This window comes from Balaenoptera acutorostrata, chromosome 6 (genome assembly GCF_949987535.1).
Source record: "Balaenoptera acutorostrata chromosome 6, mBalAcu1.1, whole genome shotgun sequence".
Classification (NCBI taxonomy): domain Eukaryota; kingdom Metazoa; phylum Chordata; class Mammalia; order Artiodactyla; family Balaenopteridae; genus Balaenoptera; species Balaenoptera acutorostrata.
In genome coordinates, this window is record NC_080069.1 from 104,710,844 (window position 1) to 104,733,374 (window position 22,531).

The 22,531-nt window shown below is 43.9% G+C and overlaps 1 protein-coding gene across 7 annotated transcripts in view; it reads right to left on the reverse strand.

Moving 5' to 3' along the window:
* Positions 1–1,019: 1,019 nt before the first annotated feature.
* FKBP15 (FKBP prolyl isomerase family member 15) overlaps positions 1,020–22,531 on the reverse strand; it is a 55,133-nt gene continuing 33,621 nt past the window's right edge. For 2 of the 7 annotated variants that reach the window (XM_028165473.2, XM_028165469.2), the window contains 14 exons: positions 21,472–21,586; positions 19,972–20,081; positions 19,556–19,663; positions 18,940–19,034; positions 17,983–18,085; positions 14,211–14,382; positions 11,828–11,964; positions 8,299–8,490; positions 7,397–7,549; positions 6,287–6,427; positions 5,561–5,668; positions 4,605–5,248; positions 3,115–3,211; positions 1,020–1,659 (listed from right to left, as the gene is read on the reverse strand). In XM_028165473.2, coding sequence (XP_028021274.2) covers positions 1,582–1,659; positions 3,115–3,211; positions 4,605–5,248; positions 5,561–5,668; positions 6,287–6,427; positions 7,397–7,549; positions 8,299–8,490; positions 11,828–11,964; positions 14,211–14,382; positions 17,983–18,085; positions 18,940–19,034; positions 19,556–19,663; positions 19,972–20,081; positions 21,472–21,586 — 2,253 coding nt within the window. In that variant the 3' untranslated portion in view covers positions 1,020–1,581. Of the gene's footprint in view, positions 1,660–1,721; positions 2,163–3,114; positions 3,212–4,604; positions 5,249–5,560; positions 5,669–6,286; positions 6,428–7,396; positions 7,550–8,298; positions 8,491–11,827; positions 11,965–14,210; positions 14,383–17,982; positions 18,086–18,939; positions 19,035–19,555; positions 19,664–19,971; positions 20,082–21,471; positions 21,587–22,531 lie in introns of those variants that run through there. The other 5 variants (XM_028165471.2, XM_007178186.2, XM_028165472.2 and 2 more) reach the window with 5 other exon arrangements.

Below are 22,531 nucleotides of genomic sequence, written 5' to 3' on the forward strand. Positions count from 1 at the left end.
GAGAGAGTAACTGGCTACGGCAGTGGAGACCGAAAAGTCTACGCTGTTTACCCTAACGGGGCAGCAATTCTGTTTCAGGAGAGCTGGGGTGGGGCCCAGGAGCCTATATTTCTGACAAACATCACTGCCCTCCTCCCTCAATCCAAGATGAATGCTGCTGGGGTGGCCAAGAGCCCGGCCTCCGGAATCCAATGACCAGGATTTGAATTCTTGTTCTGCTGCTTACTAGCTATGTAACTTTGGACAGGTTACTTTATCTCTCTAAGCCTCAGTCTCTCCTCTATAAAACAAGGACAACAGTGTCTCCTGCAAGGGTTGCTGGGGGTGAGACAGTCTGGGTAAAGTACTCCACAACAGTGCCTATTTGTTGAACAACAAAGTTTAGTAAATGGTAGTTTTTACTGCCTCCCAGGCCCACAGATGGGAGACAGGCTCAAAGCTGTCATCAAAAAGGATGATATCAGATCAGATGGAGTGGAATTCAGGTTCCTATCTTATAAACATTTTAAATCAGGGAACATTTTTATTAAAATTACTCTCCTTTTTGAAGACTGGCCGCATGGTCTTTAGAAAATCCTGGAATAAGTAAAATGACCACAGATATTTTCTCACTATTCCCTACATTAGTCCTGGGCCTAAACTCAGAGGGAATGGAAGCTGCTCTCAAAGCAAAGACTCAATCTCTCAGGTGCCATCACGATGACAAGAGAACACAGGGACCCTCCCACCTTCTCTGCATGGCTTCCTAGGGTGTAGGACTACACCTGCAGGAGCCAGTGGATGACAGGACTGGTCCTCAGACAACCCTGCTGCCCTGAGCCTTAAAGTAGCTGGGATGAGCTGGGATAGCAGAGTGGTGACCTTCTTTGAAAGCCTAAAAGTTCCAGGGTTAAGTACCAAAGGGAACATGTCACAATGCTTTCACACATGTTAACAAACCCAGATCTGTTACAACTCCTACCCTTAGATTCCCAGAGAGCACAGACTGCCCTCAGAACCAAATTCGATTTCATCCTGAGTCAAGTTGCACTGCAAACATTTATTTTAGTTTTGTTAATTTCAAATATTCATTGACCTCTTATATCAGCTTTAAGGCAGAGAAAAGATATATGTCCCAGGACTGCAGGCAAGGCTGTTAACTGAACCAGGTTTAGATGGTATACTCCACCTTCAGTTCTACCAGGGAGACCTCACCCCAGGTGACAGTCCTGTTGCTGGGACACAGTTGAGTACTGAGAGGCAGATCAGTCTGAGAGTTCAGAGAATAAAAAGCTTGGGAGTGCGCAGGACTCTCATAGGGACTGGCTGAAGGGGAGCCCCCCGGCCCTTCTTCCATGGGGGACTCTGAGGCAGGACCATGGCGGGCTGCTGACAACCCCAGCGTTCTGCAGACAGGTTCACACTCTGCTTCACCTGGCCAGGCGGGGGCTCGGAAATGGGCTAACTCAGATATCTGAACTACTGTCCTCAGGATGCTCACCTTCACCTCACCCTGTGGCTCGTCTAAACCCAGGGCTGCTGTGCAAAATCATGCTTAGGGAAAGGTTGGTAGAGAAACCTTTGCACCAGTTTCCTGGGTCTTCATCCCAGCCAGTCAATGTCATCGTCATCGTCATCATCTCCAAAAAGGGGTGTTGGGGGCGGGCGTCCCTTCATGCTCTGACAAGACAGGAAAGAGTAGTCAGTCCTCACTTGTCCCTGCACCAGATGGACTTCCTGCCTGGGCAAGGTGAAGCGACCAGCATCTGTTCCCGGCTCCAGGTTGGAAAGGAGGTTGCTGGTTAGGGTTTTACTGGAAGGACTAACCCTGAGGCCAGCGAACCATAGGCTTCCAGAAATGCTGAGACAAGCAGTCAGAGAAGGGAGGCAATCTTTCAACACAGAGACAAAAGACCAACTTTGTTTGGCTAATTTTGTCATTTATTTGAGAAACATGTGTACTGATTGGACAGGTCTCCTCTCATGTGGTAACTTACACATTTAGTGTCAGAAAAGAAGGGTCGAAGGGGAAAGTGGGAGTAGGATGAAACAGAGAAGCAGAGCAGCCCTCAGGGAAGAGGATGCAGGAGGATGAAGGGAAGCAGGGAAGAATACAATCACATTTGAAAAAACGACGCTGTGGCCTGAGGCGGTCTGTCTGGCTCTGGATGCGGCCCCACCATCTGAGAGAGAGTTGAGCTTAGAGGCTTGGCCACACGACCAAGTGGAGAATCCCGAGATGAAGAAACCCCAGGAACACAGGGCCAGAGCCTCCTACCCCTGGTCTCCCTCCCTCCCTCACACCCTCCAATCAGGTAGGAGGATAAGGGGGATTAGCAGGCCTCCGAGGAAACTCTCCCCCCTTCTCATGACTTGAGCCCCTGGCCTTTTTCTTCCGGGTTGGCAGGGAACAGGTCCCACGGGGGCAGCGGGGATTGATGCTGGACATAGGCACACTGAGTGTCCTCTACTAAGGTACCTTCTGCTCTGGTGGCCTTCCCTTTGGATGGTCCTGTGAAGACTGATCATGGGCCAGAGTAGTTCCCGAGAAGTGAGGCTACGCTATCAGGGCTTAACCCATTTTCTGCCCAGGGATGTTGTGACAAAACAAGGCAGCTGATTGGAAAGCAGGCTGATGAAGCAGAAAATGCTTAGAAACAGGTGGTCTTAGTAGGAGCCTGGGGTTGTAGTCCTAGCTCTGCCATTAACTCACTCTGTGGCTTTAGGTAAATCATCCTTCTGAGCCTCAGTCTGTTTATGAATGAGGATGCCAGACAAGAAGATCATCAACATCCTTTCCAATTCTAAAATATAATCCCTTAGCAGAGCTGAGGAAACCTGAGGCTTTAGCACTCTAATACAGGACTAAGCAGCCCAACTTTCTTTACTTAAAGTAGAAACCACTGCTGCATGAATGGAGACTGTGGTCCTTTGTCAGGAATAAAGTGGTATCTGACCATCCCCACCATGCTTACAGAGCTGCCCCCTCCCAACCCCAAGCCTGCTCCCACAGGGCCCTGAGCACAGAGCCCAGGGAGAGGGCCACCAACAGACTCCATTCCTCTTCTCACAGCCAGCGGGGAAGGGTCCCCAGGGAGCAGTGTGAGGACCTGGCAGCGCCTGGGACTTCCTTACCACCTCGTCTTCATCCTCCTCCTCAGCCTGTGCTTTGGGCCTCGGAACTTTCAGAGCTGTCCCTTTAAACAGTTCATCCTCTTCATCCTCAGAGAGACTGAAAGAAAAATCAGGAAAATCAAGTCATAGCAAAACGTTTCTGCTCCAGGCCACAATGCCCACAGGCTCTGGGGTAAGAATCCAACAGAATCCTGGGGTAATCACCCAGGAATTCCTCCCTCTCCACACTGGCCTCCCAGCACTCTTGACTCCCTCCATAACCTACAGAGTGATCTTTTTTTTTATAATTTTAAAAATAGATTTATTTATTTTTATTATTTATTTTTGGCTGCAGTGGGTTTTCATTGCTGCATGCAGGCTTCTCATTGGGGTGGCTTCTCTTGCTGGAGAGCACAGGCTTTAGGGGTGCGGGCTTCAGTAGTTGTGGCAGGCGGGCTCAGTGGTTGTGGCTCTCGGGCTTAGTTGCTCCGTGGCATGTGGGATCTTCCTGGACCAGGGCTTGAAACTGTCCCCTGCACTGGCAGGTGGATTCTTAACCACTGCGCCACCAGGGAAGTCCCCAGAGTGATCTTTTATAACTGGTAAATCAGACCACGGCACCCTTCTGCTTAAATCCCTTTAATAGCTTTTCACTGCACTTAAAGTCCAAACTTCTAACAGTGACAACAAAATCTCACATGACTTGGCTCCTACTGAGTTTTCCAACCTCAGCATAACACCACTCTCCTCCCACTCACTGTGCCTTCTTCCTTGATTGTGTCATGTCCCTCCTACCGCAGGGCCTTGCACGTGCTGTTCTTGCTTTCTGCAAATGCTTCTTCCCATTCTTGGCAGGGAAGGCTTCTATCCATCCTTCAGGTCTCAGCTTAAATGTTACCTTCTCAGAATCCTTCCCTAATCACTCTACCTAAAGTAGAATAATTCCTTCTAATCACTCTATCTAAAGTAGAATAAGCCCCTCTTATCACTCTAATGTAGAATAACACCCCTTTATTCTCTATTAGACACCCTGTGTTTTTTTTTTTATGAAGCATTTGTCATGCATTTATAACATACAGTTGACCCTTGAAGAATACAGGTTTGAACTGTGCAGGCCCACTTATATGTAGACTTTTTTCAATGAATATATACTAAAGTACTACACGACCCGCAGGTGGCTGAATCTGGGGATGAGCCAACTGTAAAGCTACACACAGAGGGTCAGCACCCTTCACCCCTGCGCTGTTCGAGCTCAACTGTGTAAGAGTCTGTCTGTCTTGTCCACCAGACTGTAAGCTCCTCAGCTCAGGAACAACTCTGCCTTGCCTCCCACACTACCACAGTGCCTGCCACAGAGCCTGTTACGAATAGATGTATGAATGAATGAATGAATCAACGAGTAAGTGAATCGGCCAGCCAGGCTCTGAGGATGAGTCACCAGCCCTGGAAAAACCAGAGACAACCTCCACACGCAGCCGCCTTGTTCCTGCAACTCTGCCCAGGGGACACACCTGGGATGCTGAGAACGGTGTTCGGATCCAGGCACTGCTCCTACGGCCGCAGACGCTGCCTCTGTGCCGTGCGGCTCCCGGGAGGGAGCAGCGGAGCTAGTGCCATCCTCGTCTTTCTGGAGCTCTGGAGCCTGAGGCTCTCCTCCTGGACTTTCAGGCCCCGCAGCCAGCGGGTCCACCTTCTCGGGGTCTGAAGTCAGGGGCAGTCTCGTGGAGCTCTCTTGCTCCCCGACACAGGCATCTCCCAGTGGGCTGGCTGCCAGCGCCTCCTCACCCTCAGAGTCCACAGTCACAAGGCCTGGAGGCGCAGGGGGAATTGAAGTTGGGGGACCCAGAGCTCTTCGGGAGGGGAGGCAAGCCGGTTCTTTTATCTCTGAGCGTGCCTCTGCTTCCGAGGGCTCCCCTTCCCTTCTCTGTGCATCATCCTGGGGAGCGGGGAGGGCCTGAGGAGGCAGTGGGGCAGCTTCCTGGACCACCTGCTCTGACGGCACCATGGGGGGCTCCCGCCTCTCCCTGTTCAAGGGTGCCTGAGACTGTCCGGAAGCACTCTGAGGTCGCTCCTCTTCTTCTTCCTCTTCCTCTTCTTCATTGCTGCTCTCTCCCTTCTCTCGCTCGTGTTGGTTTAACAGCCGAAGAGTCACCATCTGTTCAAAAGCCAAGAAAGAGGAGAGGATCACTGACCGGAAACAGAGGCACTCCTAGGCACTCCTAGTTCTCCTATTAACACAATTGGTCATCTAGTTCAAGTGACTTTGTTTTTCAGTTAGTTTTTTCCGTTCAAATGACTTTGTTTCTTCCTCTCAAAGGAGGCTGTCCTTATCTGTGCAGGTAAGTCATTCCAGGCATCCTAGTTACTGATGAACAGCTTTGAATCATTTTTTTTACTCAGGATCCCTTAGACGGTACTTAAGCAACAAGATACCCATCTCAGTGAAACAATCGAGAGCCAGCTGTACCTTGATAGTGTTCATGATGGTCCCCAGAATGGTCCTGCCATTGTAAGACTCCTCCAGCTCAAACTCTCCCCGCAAGGACTGAAACACCTGGTTCATGATCTTCTTGACCTGCATGACGACATGAAGAGAGAAAAACAGTATCAAAATGTACACTGCCAAAATCAAGCGACTAAGGGATGCATGTAACTTCCAGAGAGAGGTTGGAAGGCTAAAATGAAACCCTCTTAGAACTCTACAGTGGGACACAGCTGGTCAATGACTGAGACACCTAAGGCTGTCATTGTGGAGGGGACAATGTTAAATAATGAGCAGCACTTGAGAGGAGGGCTGTGAAGGATGGGTAAGCTGTGGCCTGTGTGCCCAAGACTGCTCAAAGACGATTCACTGCTGCTTTCCTCCCACCGTGGCCACCGCTACAGCTGTCATGGGCTACGAGGATTAGTGGCTAGAAGATGCTGGGCACACTTCCCAGTCCTCTCCTGTGATTTAGAAACATTCCCCTTATCTGTCAAAACCTCAGGATAAGGCCCTTTGGGGGTTGCCACCAAAGAGATAGGTTCCAATGGGTTAACTGTGACTTAAGTCAGGTAAGTGGGAGATCGATAAAGTTAGGAAAAAAGCTAACAACACAACAAACTGACAAACAAAAGTTCTTTCTGAACGCCTGATGTGCACATTCAATCCCCTGACACGACATGGCTCACTTCTCCAAAATCTCCAGCTCACCTTCTCTGAGGGGTCAGTGGCAGCAGCAGCAGCTTCAACCCCAGACATCTGGGACTTGCTCTCCAGGTCCTTGATGTGCTGTGCATTTTGCTCTGTCAGGGCTGTGACTTGGGCCTGGAGGGCTGAACACTGCAAAACAGACTGTGGCTGAGGCCTTGGAACCTGGACTTCCAGGTGAAGGTCAGGAAACCCAGGAGGAGGAGAACCATCCTAAGCTTCAAGTGTCAACCTCACATCGGTCTGCTGACATCCACAGCCTCCGCCCCCGCCCACAGGCCTGCTGACTCAGGGCACTCCATTTCCTCATCACTCAATCTCAACTCACAACTTCATCTCCTCTTTACCAACAAGGTCACTAGCCTTGTTCCTAATCAGGTCAAGAATAAAATAAAAAGGCGGGGGGTGGTGGTGGCGGGGTTTGATAACCCTAGTCACACAGACATATGAACAGTGGACGTTAGAAGCAACCTATTCACCTACAAGATTGCCTTCCTCATCTCTGAGTCAGATTTTCAACTGGGTACTTTAAGAAACTGACCTCCAGATATGAGGACTTCGGCGCTGCCATCCCTCTCTCTCTCTCGTTTTTATGCCAGATGATCCCACCACACCTGTGCTCCAGCCCACCTCAGGGCCTCTGCCCAGAGCCTCTGCCACCTTCCCCACCTCACCGAAGCTCCTTGTCCTTCTTGGCTCTGCTCCCCTAGGCACTTCCTCTTCTGGGTCTCACAGCATTTAATGCTTATCTCTGTTCCTCAGTCTCCCTTTCTTGATTGTGAGATTCTTGAGGAGAGTTCTTTGTAAGCCCTTTCCCTAACACAGTGTCTGGAACCCAACTGGCACTCAATAAATATTTGCTTAATAAATGAAGGATCAGATTATAATGGAAAACACGTTCCAGATCATAAATGCTGCTTTTTCTTTTTCTAGGTCACTGACCTGTCATCCCAAATGAGTATGTGAAAGATTACTGATAAACTGCAGAGCTAAACAAGTATGATTCTGTTTTCAAGCTATTAACATCTTTCAGGTACAAAAGGATCTGCAAGACTTGAACAACCTGTTTGCCTCAAATTAACAGGGCTGTCTAAGCCCAGGGAAAACACCCACCTTCTCCTCAAGATGGAGCAGCTTCTGCTGCCTGGCATCTCTCTGTGCACACGCCTCCTGGTACTGCTGCAGGTGTTCATTCTTGGCAGAGGCCAACAGATGTTCACACTTGGCTTCCCACTGGGTCTGCAGCTCAGCCTGTACTAGAGACAGCTGCCAAGAGAAAGTAATCCCCGTATGCTGGGGGGTCTAGTCACATCTAAGGAAGCCCGTCTTCAACAAGGCAAAAACAATTAGCTAAGAGCCCAGATTTAGCAAGGAAACAACTGTTTGGAAGACCTTGGTTGCTAGGACTCTAAAAGGTACTCCAACCAGGTAAAGGTGTGACTGTCTAGAGAGGTCCCAGGAAGCCAGGGCCCTAGTATGATCATACTTTTCAGGATCTGGGCCCTTAAACTTTATGGGTTCAGAAGAAACTTATTTTTGTCCAAATTCCCATAGGTGATCAAATTGAGGGCACCAATTCACTCTAATTAAAGAACATACAAACATGAATTTAGGAACTTACAAAAAGAAAGGCTGCTGTCAAATGGACTAGAGATCCAGCTGTGTCCTGCCACTATCCCTGGTTTGCCTGCCTAATTACCTAAATAAGTCCCTTCTTTTCAAGGACGATAATGTGCCTGAAGGATGGTGTCTGGTGGGTGAGGACGTTGGCCTTATGTTTGGAATGTTTTTATAAAGACTTTTTTCCTTCATGTTTTACTTATAGTAAAATTCTCACTAAGCTTTAAAAAAGGAAGAAGATTCTCCATTCGATTCCTGGCTCTTCTTCCACCTTTGTCCAAAGTTAGACCATCAGCTACGAGAAATCTCATCCTAAAGGATAAAGAAGAAACTAGAAACTTTTCTGAGTCCTCATGCCTTCCTTTTATTTCCAAAGTGCTTCAGCTTCCCATTACCTGCTCTGCAGCTGCTTGGTCCGTGGACACCCGAGCCTTTTTCAAGAGCTGTCGAAGTTTGTCCAGTTCCTCCTGGTGTGATTTACGAATTTCATCTATCTCCTCCTCAGCCTGACAGCGCTCTTGAGCTGACTTCTTTTTCCTTTCTGAGAGGTTCTTAGGAACAAGAGAACCATCATCAGCTCCAGTTGTCTGATAGAGGATAAATGGAGATGGCGATGGTTGGTGGTGGTAGTTATTAACGTCACTGGGTCCTTACTTCGTTTCTGGAAACAATTCATTTTTTCAATTTAATTTCCCCTATATATTTAACATTCTTGGCTACTGACAGAAAAAAATTGTGACAAGAAGAAGGAAAACAAGAAGAGCTTTATCTACCATTCTACGAAGAGATGGGGAATATCTTAACAGTGGTTAGGGTAGAGGGAAGTAGATACTTTCACAATCTACTGGTAGGAAAATCACAATCCTGTGAAAGGACCTTCAAAATACACACACACACCCAGAATTTACACAAATTATAATTTAAGGAAGCAGTAGATCATGTTCATAAAGATAACGTGCTACAAGGATGGTCACTGCAGTAGTATCTAGAACAATGAAAAACTGAAACAGCCCCCCAAATCAGAAAGAACTGGTTTTTAAAAAAACCTGATAAAATCATAGAAGAAACTGAAAATATAGACCAAGATTTATCCCCTAAAAAGGCACTAGGCCAAAAGGACTTTACTAGAGTTTATTAAAACCTCAGAAAGAGGTTGTTCTTTTCATATTTAAACTGTTTCAGAGCATAGAAAAAGACAGAACTGTTCCCAATCCATTCAGTGGGGCTAGTATTACCCTGATATTAAATTTATAAAACATCAAAAGATACTATTAAATAAAGTTAAAAAACAGCAAACTAGAAAAATATTTGTAACATCTATGACTGACAAAGGATTAGCACCTTTAATAGTGTTTCTAAATCAAACTAATATTACAATAGATAAAATAGCAAAGGACATTAAAAAGAATTCACAGAAGAAATACAAATAGGCATTAAATATATGAAAGCTTTAATACTACCAAAAACACATATTAAGACAAGATAGTATATTTCACCTATCAGACTATAAAGATTAGAAAAATTGATACGTGCAGAGTTGGAGAAAGTATGGAGAAATGGGCTTGTTCACACGGTGCTGGAAATGCAAGCTAACAAACTCTTCAAGCATAATCTGGCAATATTTATTTCAAAAATTTAGATGTTAAGCATTCTTCTCTGATGCAGCAATTCTAATTCGAGTGATCCATTTTATGGAAATGCTCAAACGAATTTGCAAAAATAGTTATATAGTACAAAGATGTCCACAACAGCAATGCTTGAAATAGTGAAAAAAGAGAAACATAAATATCCATCAACAGGTGAATAGTTAAATAAACTATGGTACAGCCTCACAGTAGACTACTATGTAGTAGTTATAAAGAATGAAAATTAAAAATTAAAGACCTAAATGTAAGACCGGACACTATAAAACTCTTAGAGGAAAACATAAGAAGAACACTCTTTGACATAAATCACAGATCTTTTTTGACCCAACTCCTAGAGTAACGGAAATTAAAACAAAAATAAACAAATGGGACCTGATTAAACTTAAAAGCTTTTGCACAGCAAAGAAAACCATAAACAAGACGAAAAGACAACACTCAGAATGGGAGAAAATATTTGCAAATGAAGCAATTGACAAGGGATTAATCTCCAAAATATACAAACAGCTCATGCACCTCAATATCAAAAAAACAAACAAGCCAATCCAAAAATGCGCAGAAGACCTAAATAGACATTTCTCCAAAGAAGACATACAGATGGCCAGCAGGCACATGAAAAGACGCTTAACATCACAAATAATCAGAGAAATGCAGATCAAAACTACAATGAGGTCTCATCTCACACTGGTCAGAATGGCCATTATCAAAAAATCTACAAACAATAAATGTTGGAGAGGGTGTTCAGAAAAGGAACCTTCTTGCACTGTTGGTGGGAATGTAAATTGATACAGCCACTATGGAGGTTCTTTAGAAAACTAAAAATAGAACTACCATACGACCCAGGAATCTCACTACTGGACATATACCCTGAGAAAATGATAATTCAAAAAAGACACATGCACCCCAATGTTCACAGCAGCACTATTTACAATAGCCAGGACGTGGAAGCAACCTAAACGTCCACTGACAGATGAATGGATAAAGAAGATGTGGTACATATATACAATGGAATATTACTCAGTCATAAAAAGGAATGAAATTGGGTCATTTGCAGATACGTGGATGGACCTAGAGACTGTCATACAGAGTGAAGTAAGTCAGAAAGAGAAAAACAAATACTGTATATTAACGCATATATGTGGAATCTAGAAAAATGGTACAGATGAACCTATTTTCAGGGCAGGAATAGAGATGCAGATGTAGAGAACGGCTGTGTGGACACAGGGCTGGGGGAGTGGGTGGGAGATTGGGACTGACATATATACACTACCATGTGTAAAGTGGATAGCTAGTGGGAACCTGCTGTATAGCACAGGGAGCTCAGCTCGGTGCTCTGTGGTGAACTAGACGGGTGGGATGGGGGTGGGTGGTGGGAGGTCCAGGAGGGAGGGGGTATATGTACACATACAGCTGATTCACTTCCTGTACAGCAGAAACTAACACACCACTGTAAAGCAACTATACCCCAATTTAAATAAATAAATAAATAAAAATAAAAATAATCAACACTGCAAAAAAAAAAAAAGAATGAGGAAGTTCTCATTCTTATTAGTATAATGGCCACAATACAATTTTTTTTTTAAAGTATTAAATATGATCCCAGGGGCTTCCCTGGTGGTGCAGTGGTTAAGAATCCGCTTGCCAGTGCAGGGGACACGGGTTCAAGCCCTGGTCCGGGAAGATCCCACATGCCACGGAGCAACTAAGCCCGTGCACCACAACTACTGAGCCTGCGCTCTAGAGCCCGCAAGCCACAACTACCGAGCCCACATGCCTAGAGCCTGTGCTCCGCAACGAGAGAAGCCACCGCAATGAGAAGCCTGCGCACCGCAATGAGGAGTAGCCCCCACTCGCCACAACTAGAGAAAGCCTGCGCACAGCAACAAAGACCCAACGCAGCCAAAAATAAAAAATAAATAAATTAATATAAATAAATAAATAAATAAATACGATCTCATTACTGTTAAAAATGTTATCAGCATACATATATGGATGTACATTTATTTTATACATACATGTATATATGTATGTGTATGCATATATTATATACACAGAAAACAATCTGGAAGAATAATCATATATCTTTTATAGTTGTTGCCTCTAGTGTATGAGAGGGGGAAAAGATAAATTTTATTTTTTATTTTATACTTTTCTGTATTATTTGTATTTGTTACAATGAGCACATGCAACTGTAATTTTTCAAAGGAAAATAAAAATGTTTATTAAACGGCTAACCCTGGCCACTTGGGCCCAACAGAGAAACTTCAGATGTAGAACTTACCTTTTCCAGAGACTCCTTCTCAGCTCGAAGGTCAGTCAGCTCCTCCTCCAAGGACGTCACCCTGAGTTCCAGTTGTCTCCGGCTTTGCTTTTCACTCTTGAATTTGGACTGTGCTTGCTCAGAGGTTTCTTGGAGCTCTGGGATATGACAGCACAGAGACTTGGCTGCAGAACCAGAGCTGCAGTGGGTTGTATGGCATCCCAGCACCGCCTTCAAAGCTGCATTCCATCATCTCCCAACCCTACCACACGAGCCTCTTCCACTCACTTCCTCCAGCATCACCTCACTGACCAACAGCAGGTTTATCAAGCCATAAACTGACTCCCCCATCCATCCATATTTATCTCTGCACCTACATGTCACCTTCGACACATACAAAATGGAAGAGAAATGTTCCAACTGGTCAGAGACCACCTTCGGAATATTACCACTCCCACAATTCCATTTCAGTCATCATCTCAACACACTGGACTCAACACATTGAGATCTTTGTTTAGTAGTGGTCCAGGCCCTTTCTCACTGCCTGGGTAAGATATTCTCAACTCTCTTGGTAGCTGGGACATTCTACCAAGTCTGCTTTCAAAACATTCCTTCTCAAATAAAGCTATTTGAAATATTTCTTAAAAATGTAATGCATCGGGGCTTCCCTGGTGGCGCAGTGGTTGAGAGTCTGCCTGCCAATGCAGGGGACACCGGTTCGAGCCCCGGTCTGGGAGGATCCCACATGCCACGGAGCAACTGTGCCCGTGAGCCACAATTACTGAGCCTGCGCGTCTGGAGCCTGTGCTCCGCAACAAGAGAGGCCGCGGCGGTGAGAGGCCCGCGCACCGCGATGAAGAGTGGTCCCCACTCGCCGCAACTGGAGATAAGCCCTCGCACAGAAACGAAGACTCAACACAGTCATAAATAAATAAATAAAAGAACGTGAATTTCTTAAAAAAAAAAAAAAAAAAAAATGTAATGCATCAAACAACAAGGTCCTACTGTATAATATGGAGAACTACATTCAATATCCTATGATGAACCATAATGGAAAAGAATATTAAAAAAAGAATCTATATATATGTATAACTGAATCACTTTGCTATACAGTAGTAATTAACACAACATTGTAATCAACTATACATCAATAAAAAATAATAATAAAAAAATTAAAATGTAATGCATCAAAATTAATTTTGTTGGAAAACTTTTGAGATCCTTATGGTGCCCTTAAGGTAACTGTCATAGGGCACCACAAAAACAGGAAAGAGGATATCTGTACGACATTCAAATCTAAGATTTTCCCTCAAGTGCGCCCAAGTGATGCTCTAAAAAGGAAGGGATTTATCTTCAAGGTATCACTTCACCAACTGACATCAGTGTTTTTTAGCTTTCTTTTTGGGCAAGTTAATTTTGCTTTTTCCTAACTCTGCTGCTATTCCAGCCACACCCCACCCACTGGTCCCATCTGTGCCTTCCACATGTCTTTCTTTATACAAAGTGGTGGATGAATCAACATGCCAGTCTCCACAAATCTGCTTTTCAAGTCACCATGTCTTGAGCAGCACCACTGTGCCAGGCACTAAACTAATACTAAGGGAAGGACTTTACAAAGATGAGCAAGACACCATCCTTGCCCTTCAGAGGCTTGCATTCTAGAAGGGAAAACACATATAAGTAGTGCTGATCAAAGGCTATCTCTGATAATGGGCATAATAATGCACTCGGAGATGAAGGATTTTAAAGGAGATCAAATATTCTAGGAAAAAAAAAAGGGAAAGTTTCTGAAAGAGGCAGTTTTTGGAGAGAACTGGAGGCAAATCTTGGCGATGGTGGGCACACCAAGTCCAGAGAATAGCATGGATAAAAAGCAAGGCAAGAAATACAGGATGTGTTGAAGCAGCAGGCTGGCTAGTATGTCCAGAGCTACGTTGAATTGGGCAACATACAGGAAATAAGCCAAGGTGGAGGGGCCTTGTGTGCCAGGCTGAAGGACTGCAATCCATGCTCTAGGAAAGAGGCAACTGCAGCAGGAAGCACCTGCTTCTTAAGCTTCTACTGAGTCACAAGTTAAAGGAACCCTTCAGTTAGATTAGTTAGTCACAAGTTAGATTAACTCTTCAAGGCCTATGAGGCCAATCCTAAGTACCAAGGATACTCAACACTCGCCCAAACAAAGCATAACTGTGGCCACTGATCAACTCTAAATGGATAGTCAGTTCTTCTGTTGTCCTTTATGCCAAACAATCATGTAATAGGTTTATACTGGTTCACCTTAACCTTTGGCTCTGTCCTTCACAAACTTCATTAGCATTATGCCAAATGGACTGGGAGGAAGGAAACAGTGTAATTCTTTAAGTTTACATTGTCAAAATCCCAGCCCCCTCCAGCAAGGGCATACCTGAGAACTCTGCCTGCAGTTTGGCGAGTTGGCCCCTAAGGAGGTCCGTCTCCTTCATGCTTTCTGTCAGCTGTACCTGCAGCTCCGTTTCTTTCTTTTGGTGGGCGGTCATTTTCAGGTGTAGATGAGAGACCTGTGCAGTGGCTGCTGCTAACTCTTCCGTCACCTTGGCCTGAACAGTAACAAAGTACGATGTCACTTTAAACATGGTGATGGCCCAACCTCACATACTCTGTGCTGGCTGAACTGGTAGCAAGATAGCTAAGGCCACCTTCAACCTGAATTAAGCCCAAATCAAGCCCTCAAATGTGCCAGGTCTCTGACTCAGGAATGCCCTTGCAAAACTTGGTCCTTAGGAAATACTATGCAAGAACACAAAAATTTTGCTACAAGGATGACTGATGCAGCACTGTTTATAGTTGCCAAACAATGGAAACACAAAATAATTTTAAAAATGAGCTTAAGCAAATTGATATATCTATCCTGTATGCAACTATTAAGAATAGTGTTATGGGGCTTCCCTGGTGGCGCAGTGGTTGAGAATCTGCCTGCCAATGCAGGGGACACGGGTTCGAGCCCTGGCCTGGGAAGATCCCACATGCCACGGAGCAGCTGGGCCCGTGAGCCACGGCTGCTGAGCCTGCGCATCTGGAGCCTGTGCCCCGCGACGGGAGGGGCCGCGATAGAGAAAGGCCCGCGCACCGCGATGAAGAGCGGTCCCCGCACCGCGATGAAGAGTGGCCCCCGCTTGCCGCAACTGGAGAAAGCCCTCGCAGGAACCGAAGACCCAACACAGCCAAAAATAAAATAAATAAATAAATAAATAAGAAAATCCTTTAAAAAAAAAAAAAAAAAAAAAAAAAGAATAGTGTTATGAAAAAATACTCAGTGGCTTGGTATACAGTCACCACCTATTGTTAAATCTCACCAATCTGATACATGAGAAATGGTATTCCTGCCATTTTCTAAGTTTCCTATAATGAACAAGCATTTTTTTAAACAAGAAAAGGGTATTTTAAATTTTAAATTGAATGCCTTTGATGGCAATCCACTTCTCAGTCTACAACTTCTCCCTAGCACTACTGTACTAATATTGGGTTGGCCAAAGAGTTCACTTGGGAACGAACTCTTTGGCCAACCCACAGTAGTACTATAAAGATCGGTCACGTGAGAGTAACTGCTTTGGGGGTTCTTTGAAGAACAGTGGTAATAAAAGAAGGGAACACTCCAACTTCTTTGACTGCTCAATGCATTTTAAATGGTGCTCTGTACTGGCCAAACAGGAGCTAAATATTCTCAAGTAACATCCGATGAAGTCAAAAAGACCACCCTGGAAAACTGTCTACAGATATTCTGTTTATGAAGGGCGATGATGAAAATGATAATTAAAAGGATGGTCAATGAAAAGGAATGGTAAACAAATGACAAATATTACATTCATTTCACCTGAATTGATGCGCTCCTGTAAAAAATAGGAGAAATCAGATGACAGGAAAGGCAGTGAGTGACTGCTCCGCTGGTTCTGATTTTTGGGCAGCAGTGTATTTACGGGGTTGGACCATCTCTCCTATACTATTACACTGCTACTACCATTACTCCTCCTATACCACTATACTTTACATGCATTCTTACTGCTGTCTACTTTCTTATTATCACTTGTCCCTTCTTAGGGTATTCACTGCGCCTACCTCAGTTTTAAACATTTATTCCAAAGCCTTAATCAGTTTTCTAGCTTACATTTAAAATCTGATATTTTGGCTCTCTTAAAGGTGGGGGAAATAAAACAAATTGTATACAAAATAAAAAGAAATAAGCTATGAATGAGTATCTGAGTGTACACTGGCAAAGGCTCTCTCCTTGACCACACTTCAAGTTAGGCTCCTCTAAGCCCATGACCTTGTTCTCCCCTCCTGTCTTTGGCCAGACCAGCCCAGTTTTAGCAAGAATCCCTGCTAAGTCAGTTTAGAGTGAATCTCTACCCTTGATATCTGATCAAAGTTCTCCATCCCAACCTTTGCTGTCAACCTTGGCCTGTCGTTAGCAAGAATCCCCCTACCCAGGATGTCTCCTCTTAGTAATTTTCCACCCACTGACCCCCCTCACTCTGCTCCTTGGCTGTAAATTCCCCACTTGCCCTCTTGCCCTTAACTGTATTTGGAGTTGAGCTCAACATTTCTTCCCTATTGCAATAGCCTTTTTATTTTATTTATTTTTTTTGCCACACCGTGTGGCTTGCAGGATCTCAGTTCCCCAACCAGGGATTGAACCTGGGCCACAGCAGTGAAAGTCCGGAATCCTAACCACTAAGCCACCAGGGAACTCCCATCTATTGCAATAGTCTTGAATAAAATCTTCCTTACTGTTTTAATAAGTGTCAGAATAAATTTTTTAGTAACATGCGACCTTTAGAGTGAGCTCTAAGATACTTATTTTTGCTGTTCAGCAGGCTTAGGTTTTCATCTGTGAAACTCAGAGGACAATGACAGTTTGGACTTCCAGACAGAAGAGGAGTTTTCACCTGCTGCAAGTAGAATCAAAGTTTTACTCACCGTCCTGCCTCAACTGGCCTAACAGAAACTGAACTAACACAACGCTCAGAGGGCTTTGCATCTATCGTGGCTCCAGAGTTCACGGATATCAGAGGGAAGACCACTTGCACAGGGCCTTGCAGCAGCTCAGACCACTGGAGGAGATGAATTCCAGAGGAGAGGCAGTGGGGCGGATGGTCACTCTCACCAAAGAACAAGCAGAGTGGAAAATCACTCAAAAGCTCTTATCTCAAGTTATAAAGTGCATTCCATTCAATTTTCATGTTTTCAAAAAAATTCAAATACAAAATATAAGACACTTCTTAAATCTGAGAAAATAGCAGATGAAAGGGTTGTGATCTCCCAGCTGATGAGGGGGAGCCCAAACAAGAAGGAACTCATTTCAGAAAAACAGTGTCACTGGAGGAAAGTCACTGGAGGAGTGGGGCTTCCAAATCAGTCATCTCAACCCAAGACCCACAACAGTCTTCCTTCCTTATAGCTACTTCAGAAACAGGTCAAAATACCTAATTCTGAACTGAGTGAAGTCAAACAGCAATGCTTTAAAATGCTTTGGCAGGGCTTCCCTGGTGGCGCAGTGGTTGAGAATCTGCCTGCCAATGCAGAGCACACGGGTTCGAGCCCTGGTCTGGGAAGATCCCACATGCCGCAGAGCGACTAGGCCCGTGAGCCACAATTGCTGAGCCTGCGCATCTGGAGCCTGTGCTCCGCAACAAGAGAGGCCGCAACAGTGAGAGGCCCGCGCACCGCGATGAAGAGTGGCCCCCGCTTGCCGCAACTAGAGAAAGCCCTCGCACAGAAACGAAGACCCAACACAGCCATAAATAAATAAATAAATAAAAATTTTAAAATGCTTTGGCAGACACAGATGAAGGAGCAAACTAAACAATCTCAAACTTCACAATAAATATTTGTTATGTGGCATAACAGAAATTGTCTGTTGATTTTTTCAGCAGAATAGGATTAGTTTCGAATAAACTGTATAATCCTCACCTTAACCAGATTACTAACATCAGTGATTATTTTTGAGTCAACTTATTGTATTGCATTTATACAACAGAAATGTGGATGTTGGATATATTAAAAATCTGCTGGAAGATTTCTAGTTCTCTTCTCAATGATGGCAAAAATTCTGCTGAAAAGCAAACTGGTAAGGACGTACAGAGGACACTCCTCGGCTCTACACATCCTGACTTGGGCTTTTCTCTCCCCAGTTACTTTACCTTCTCTTGCTCAGCATGCAAAACTCTTGCCTGTGTGTTTTCTGTGGCAGTCTGAAGTGAGTTGTTCCTCTTCTCCATCATCAGGTTACTCTGCTCAACATACCTGTGAAATAAACAGGGAAAAAGAAAACATTTATCAAGCACTCAATGCATACCAGGTAAAACCCAATGTATCAATACATTCAGTCGTTAGAGCATTGCTCTATACCTTCATCAGGAACAATCTGAAAGCATTTTGTTTTCTGAAGATCTGCAGTAATCAAGTTTGGAGGCAGGAACCTGGGCCTGGGTGAATTGCTTTGAATTTGCAGAATGAAGAGGAGAGGAATTTGAATATGTGTGGTGAGGGGAAATAAGAGAGGAAAGAGACAGGAGTATGAAGGCTGCAAGGAGGGAAGAAAAGAAAGCCACTCCCCTTCCCCCTTCCATGTGGGAGACAAGAGACACTGGAGAAGAGAAATATGGGAGGATGATATTTTAAAGTGAAATGCTATATGCTGTAACATGTTCCCCTGACCCCTCCCCACACAAAAAATTTTCAGAAGGATCTAGAAAAATTATACAATGCTTGGGTTTTATATGGTAATCAGTGAAGTTCTGGTTGATAAAATAAGAGTCAGCCCACACAGAAGAGAGAAGAGTTGACATCAGGAGTTTTCTAGGCACTAACACTGCTTTTACAGATGAGGAAACTAGAGCCGGCGGGAATAAATAAAACGCCCAAAGCCACACAACAAATGAGGAGCAGAGCCAGGATTCAAACGCAGGTGTGCATTACATCACAGCCTCCTGAAATCCCGCTCAATCAACAAGCAGTAATTCACATGACAGGCAGGAAACAGAAAAGAGCAGAAATACACATAAACTTCTGTAAACAAACATGCTTATTTAACTTGGGTATTTACAAACTAAACCCTTTTTTGTCCATCCTAGCCAGTGCCCCATACCTGTCATTACCTCTGATTTCGTTCAATTAGTTCACTAATCTTGTCATTCTGTTCTTCTATCCGACTGCTCTTTTCAAGGATCTCTTGCTTCAATCTTTCATTTTCCTAATTCGAAATATATGATGTTTAACTTAAGTTTTTAAGAGAAAAGCACCAGATAAAAGGGAATCAACTTGAACTGACAGGTGATACTGTTACATATCAGAGAAAAATCTAGAACTTATGTCCACATAAATATAATACTTAAAACAATGTATCAAATTCTAACTGATGGATACAAATCACTACATCCAATAGACTAAACGTATAAATGGCTATAAAATGAAGCGGAAACTTTGGAGTATGGTCAAAAAAGAAATGTTTCCTTCTGATAACAGAGTGATAAGTCACTTGGAGTAATTAAGCCATAATGGATTTTCCAGAATTTCCCAACTCCGTGTAGCATTTGTCACATGCTCTTATTCCTGGAGTGGAGGTTTCAAACAGTAGTACATCTCCAGAGCGAGCAGGGGCAAGATCTCCAGGTTGAGTGCTCTGTTCTTTTTTTTTTGTTAAATGATATTCGTTTTTTTTATTAGTTATCTATGTTATACATATTAGAGTGCTCTGTTCTTGATCACTCTCACCTGAATAATTCGTTGGATATTGCTCATAATCATGCTTGTTTCCATTGTCACCGACATGCTAGGAATGAGCAGGGAATTGCCAGTGCTATGTTTCTGTAACTCTTCAACCTACAAAAGGAGTGTCAGAAAGACTTTTCATGAAATTTTTAAAAGGAGAAATACAATTTACCCAAGGTCTGACTACTTTTTTGAGGGGGTTAGTAAGTTTCTGAGACAATCTCCAATGTAAGCAGGAGTTTTCTTCTGCTAACTGGATCCCCAAATAAAACGAACCTTCTAGGGAAATAACTACTAACTACTATGAATACAGGAAACCAGGAAGAGTTTACCTATAGCCCTGGTTGCTCCCTGTTTGTATCCCCTCTTTATACCCCCACTTTCAACACAGCCCCTTAGTCATGAGATGACTCAGTCACCTTAGTCATGAGATGATCCATTTTATCAGCCACTTTGCTGACTGCCATTCGAATTTCAGTGTTATGTTGCCGGGCTTCAGTCATGAGAAATGAAGCCATGTCACCTGATCCTGAACAGACATAAGCCAAAAAGAAACTTATGAAACTGTAGCAGAGGATACTGTATGAGGAAAAGCCAACAGCTCTATCAGCAGAGGAAAAAAAGAAACGAACATTTCCAAATACTGGAAAATGCTGTAGGTGATTTACACTGTCAGGAGAAGATGGAGAGGGGTTAAAAGCAAAATGCTCCAAAACTAACAATAACTAGCTATCCTCCTGCAAAATGCATCAAGTGATACAGTCTGGTTCAAGGGCACAAGTAGTGCACTAGCAACTCAGATTGCTTCTCCATTCACCCAACTGCATGCCAGGTATTGGACCAGGTACCAAGGATACAGCAAGGAATGAAACACGGTTCCTGCCCTTGGCAAGGTCAGTCTGGTGAGGAGACTCACGTGTAAACAGATCATTATAACAGAGTGTTGTAAGTGCAAAGAATGAACCATGTACGAGGTTACAAGGTACAAAAGAAGCACAGAGAAAAGCAAGATTAACTCTTTGGTGACACACGTATACAGTTATGTCTCTGGAAGGAGAGGAGAGAGGGATGGTAACAGGAAGGCTTCACAGAGGAGATGACAGATTCAATGGTTTCCCAGATGGAGAGGGGCAGGGCCTCCAGACAAACGATGCACTCAGGAAACCCTTACCACTCCAGGACCATAAATTTCATTGTGGGATATACTTGCTTCTTCCTACCACTGTCCTAATACCCAAAGTGATTACTGTACAAAAGACAAGCTGCAGAACAAGAAGGCAGGATACCACCCCAGCTGTGTGCATTTTATTTTCTTTGTTTTTTACACTAGGCAACCACACTTGCACACATATACAAGATATCTGAAAAGTTACCCAAGTGACTGTTTCCTAAGGTCAGGGGGGTTTAATGATGGAAAACAGTAACTTCACTTCACACCTTTTTGTGTTGTTTGACCTTTTTATAAAAGTATATTCTTTTCACAAATTTAAAATTTTAACAAAATAGCTTTCATCTGAGATACTGAACAGTCATCATGTTTTCTCCCAATTTCCTCCAATGTTTTACTCTTTTACTATTAACCATGAACTCTACAGAGCAACTCTGAGAGAGGAATTAAAAAGGGCTGGCAGGAGAAAATGCAAGAAACAAAACACAGAAGGTGGCCATGAGGGTTTTTGTGGGGATGATGTAAATGTTCTAAAGCTGGATTATGGTGATAGTTGCACAACTCCGTAAACATACTAAAAAAACCCATTGAATTGTACACTTAAAACGAGTGAATTTCATGGTATGTAAGTCATACCTCAACTAACTTGTTTAAAAAAAAGAACAAAAGGGCAGAGATCTACTGGAGTCAAAATGAAAAAGGGATGGGAGAGAGGAAAGCACAGCAAGAGCACAAGATGAGAAACTCCTACCTTGAAAATGAGGAGACTGAGAGAGCGGCGCGGGGTACAAGGGCCGAACGGGCTGCAGCTGGGAAGCAACAGCTGGTGCCTGAGGATAAGCGTAGGCTTGCATACCTGTATAGGGCTGAGAAAATGCCAAGTTACAGATGGCTCATAAAACCATCATATCTCTCTTTTCTGCTTAATTTGTCTTGGATGGAATAAAGTAGATAAACTGGAAGGAGACTCAAACTTATTGAAGCTGAAGATGTATGAGACCAGGGTTTGGTATTGGGTAATAATTGCAGCAGGAGAGTCATGTATGTAATCCAGTGATGCCTGGTCACTAAAGTCATACCTAGAGAGTGAGGGAAGCGTGTCTCAGGTCACTCCCCAGTCCTCCTGTGATGATTTAATTAAGTAGGAACTCATCCCCCGGCCATTGGGCCTATTGACGGTCTAAAAAATTTTTAAACTAAGCAAACGATGCTTGGTTTCATTAAGGTAAAAGAAGAGGTGTTCACTGCGATTCCAAACTAAAGCCACCAGTTTCCAAAGGATGCCTCTCCCCTTCTAGATTCTGATGCTTATCTGCATGACCAAGAGCTCTCATTTTCCTCTGAGCCTCAGCCACCTCAACTATAAAATGAAAATAATAATACCATTTCTTAGGGTTGTTGTGTGGATTAAATGAAGCGATATATAGGTAAAGTTCCTAACAGCTGGTAAGTAAGTGCCTGGAAGACAATAAATGCTCAATAAACAGCAGCTATCATTTTAGTGATGATGGTTATTCTTCCTTGAATTAAGGAAATCCAGCTCATTTCCAGGGATTGGTATAACCACCCATCCATTACTAAAAAAGAATCTTAGTCTACAGGATACAACTCTCCATTAGGTCCATTCAGGAGTGGGGAGAGAGCCAGGTAGGACTTTTCTCAATTCTGATACACCCCTTCCTAATGGGGCATAGCTTGGCCACCATCACTCTGATCCCTCCATCAAGAATCACAAGGAAGTGAGGGTCTGTTACCATGGGGAGAAGTCTTAACCATCAAATGTGTCAGGGCAAAAGAAAGAGTCCACTGTC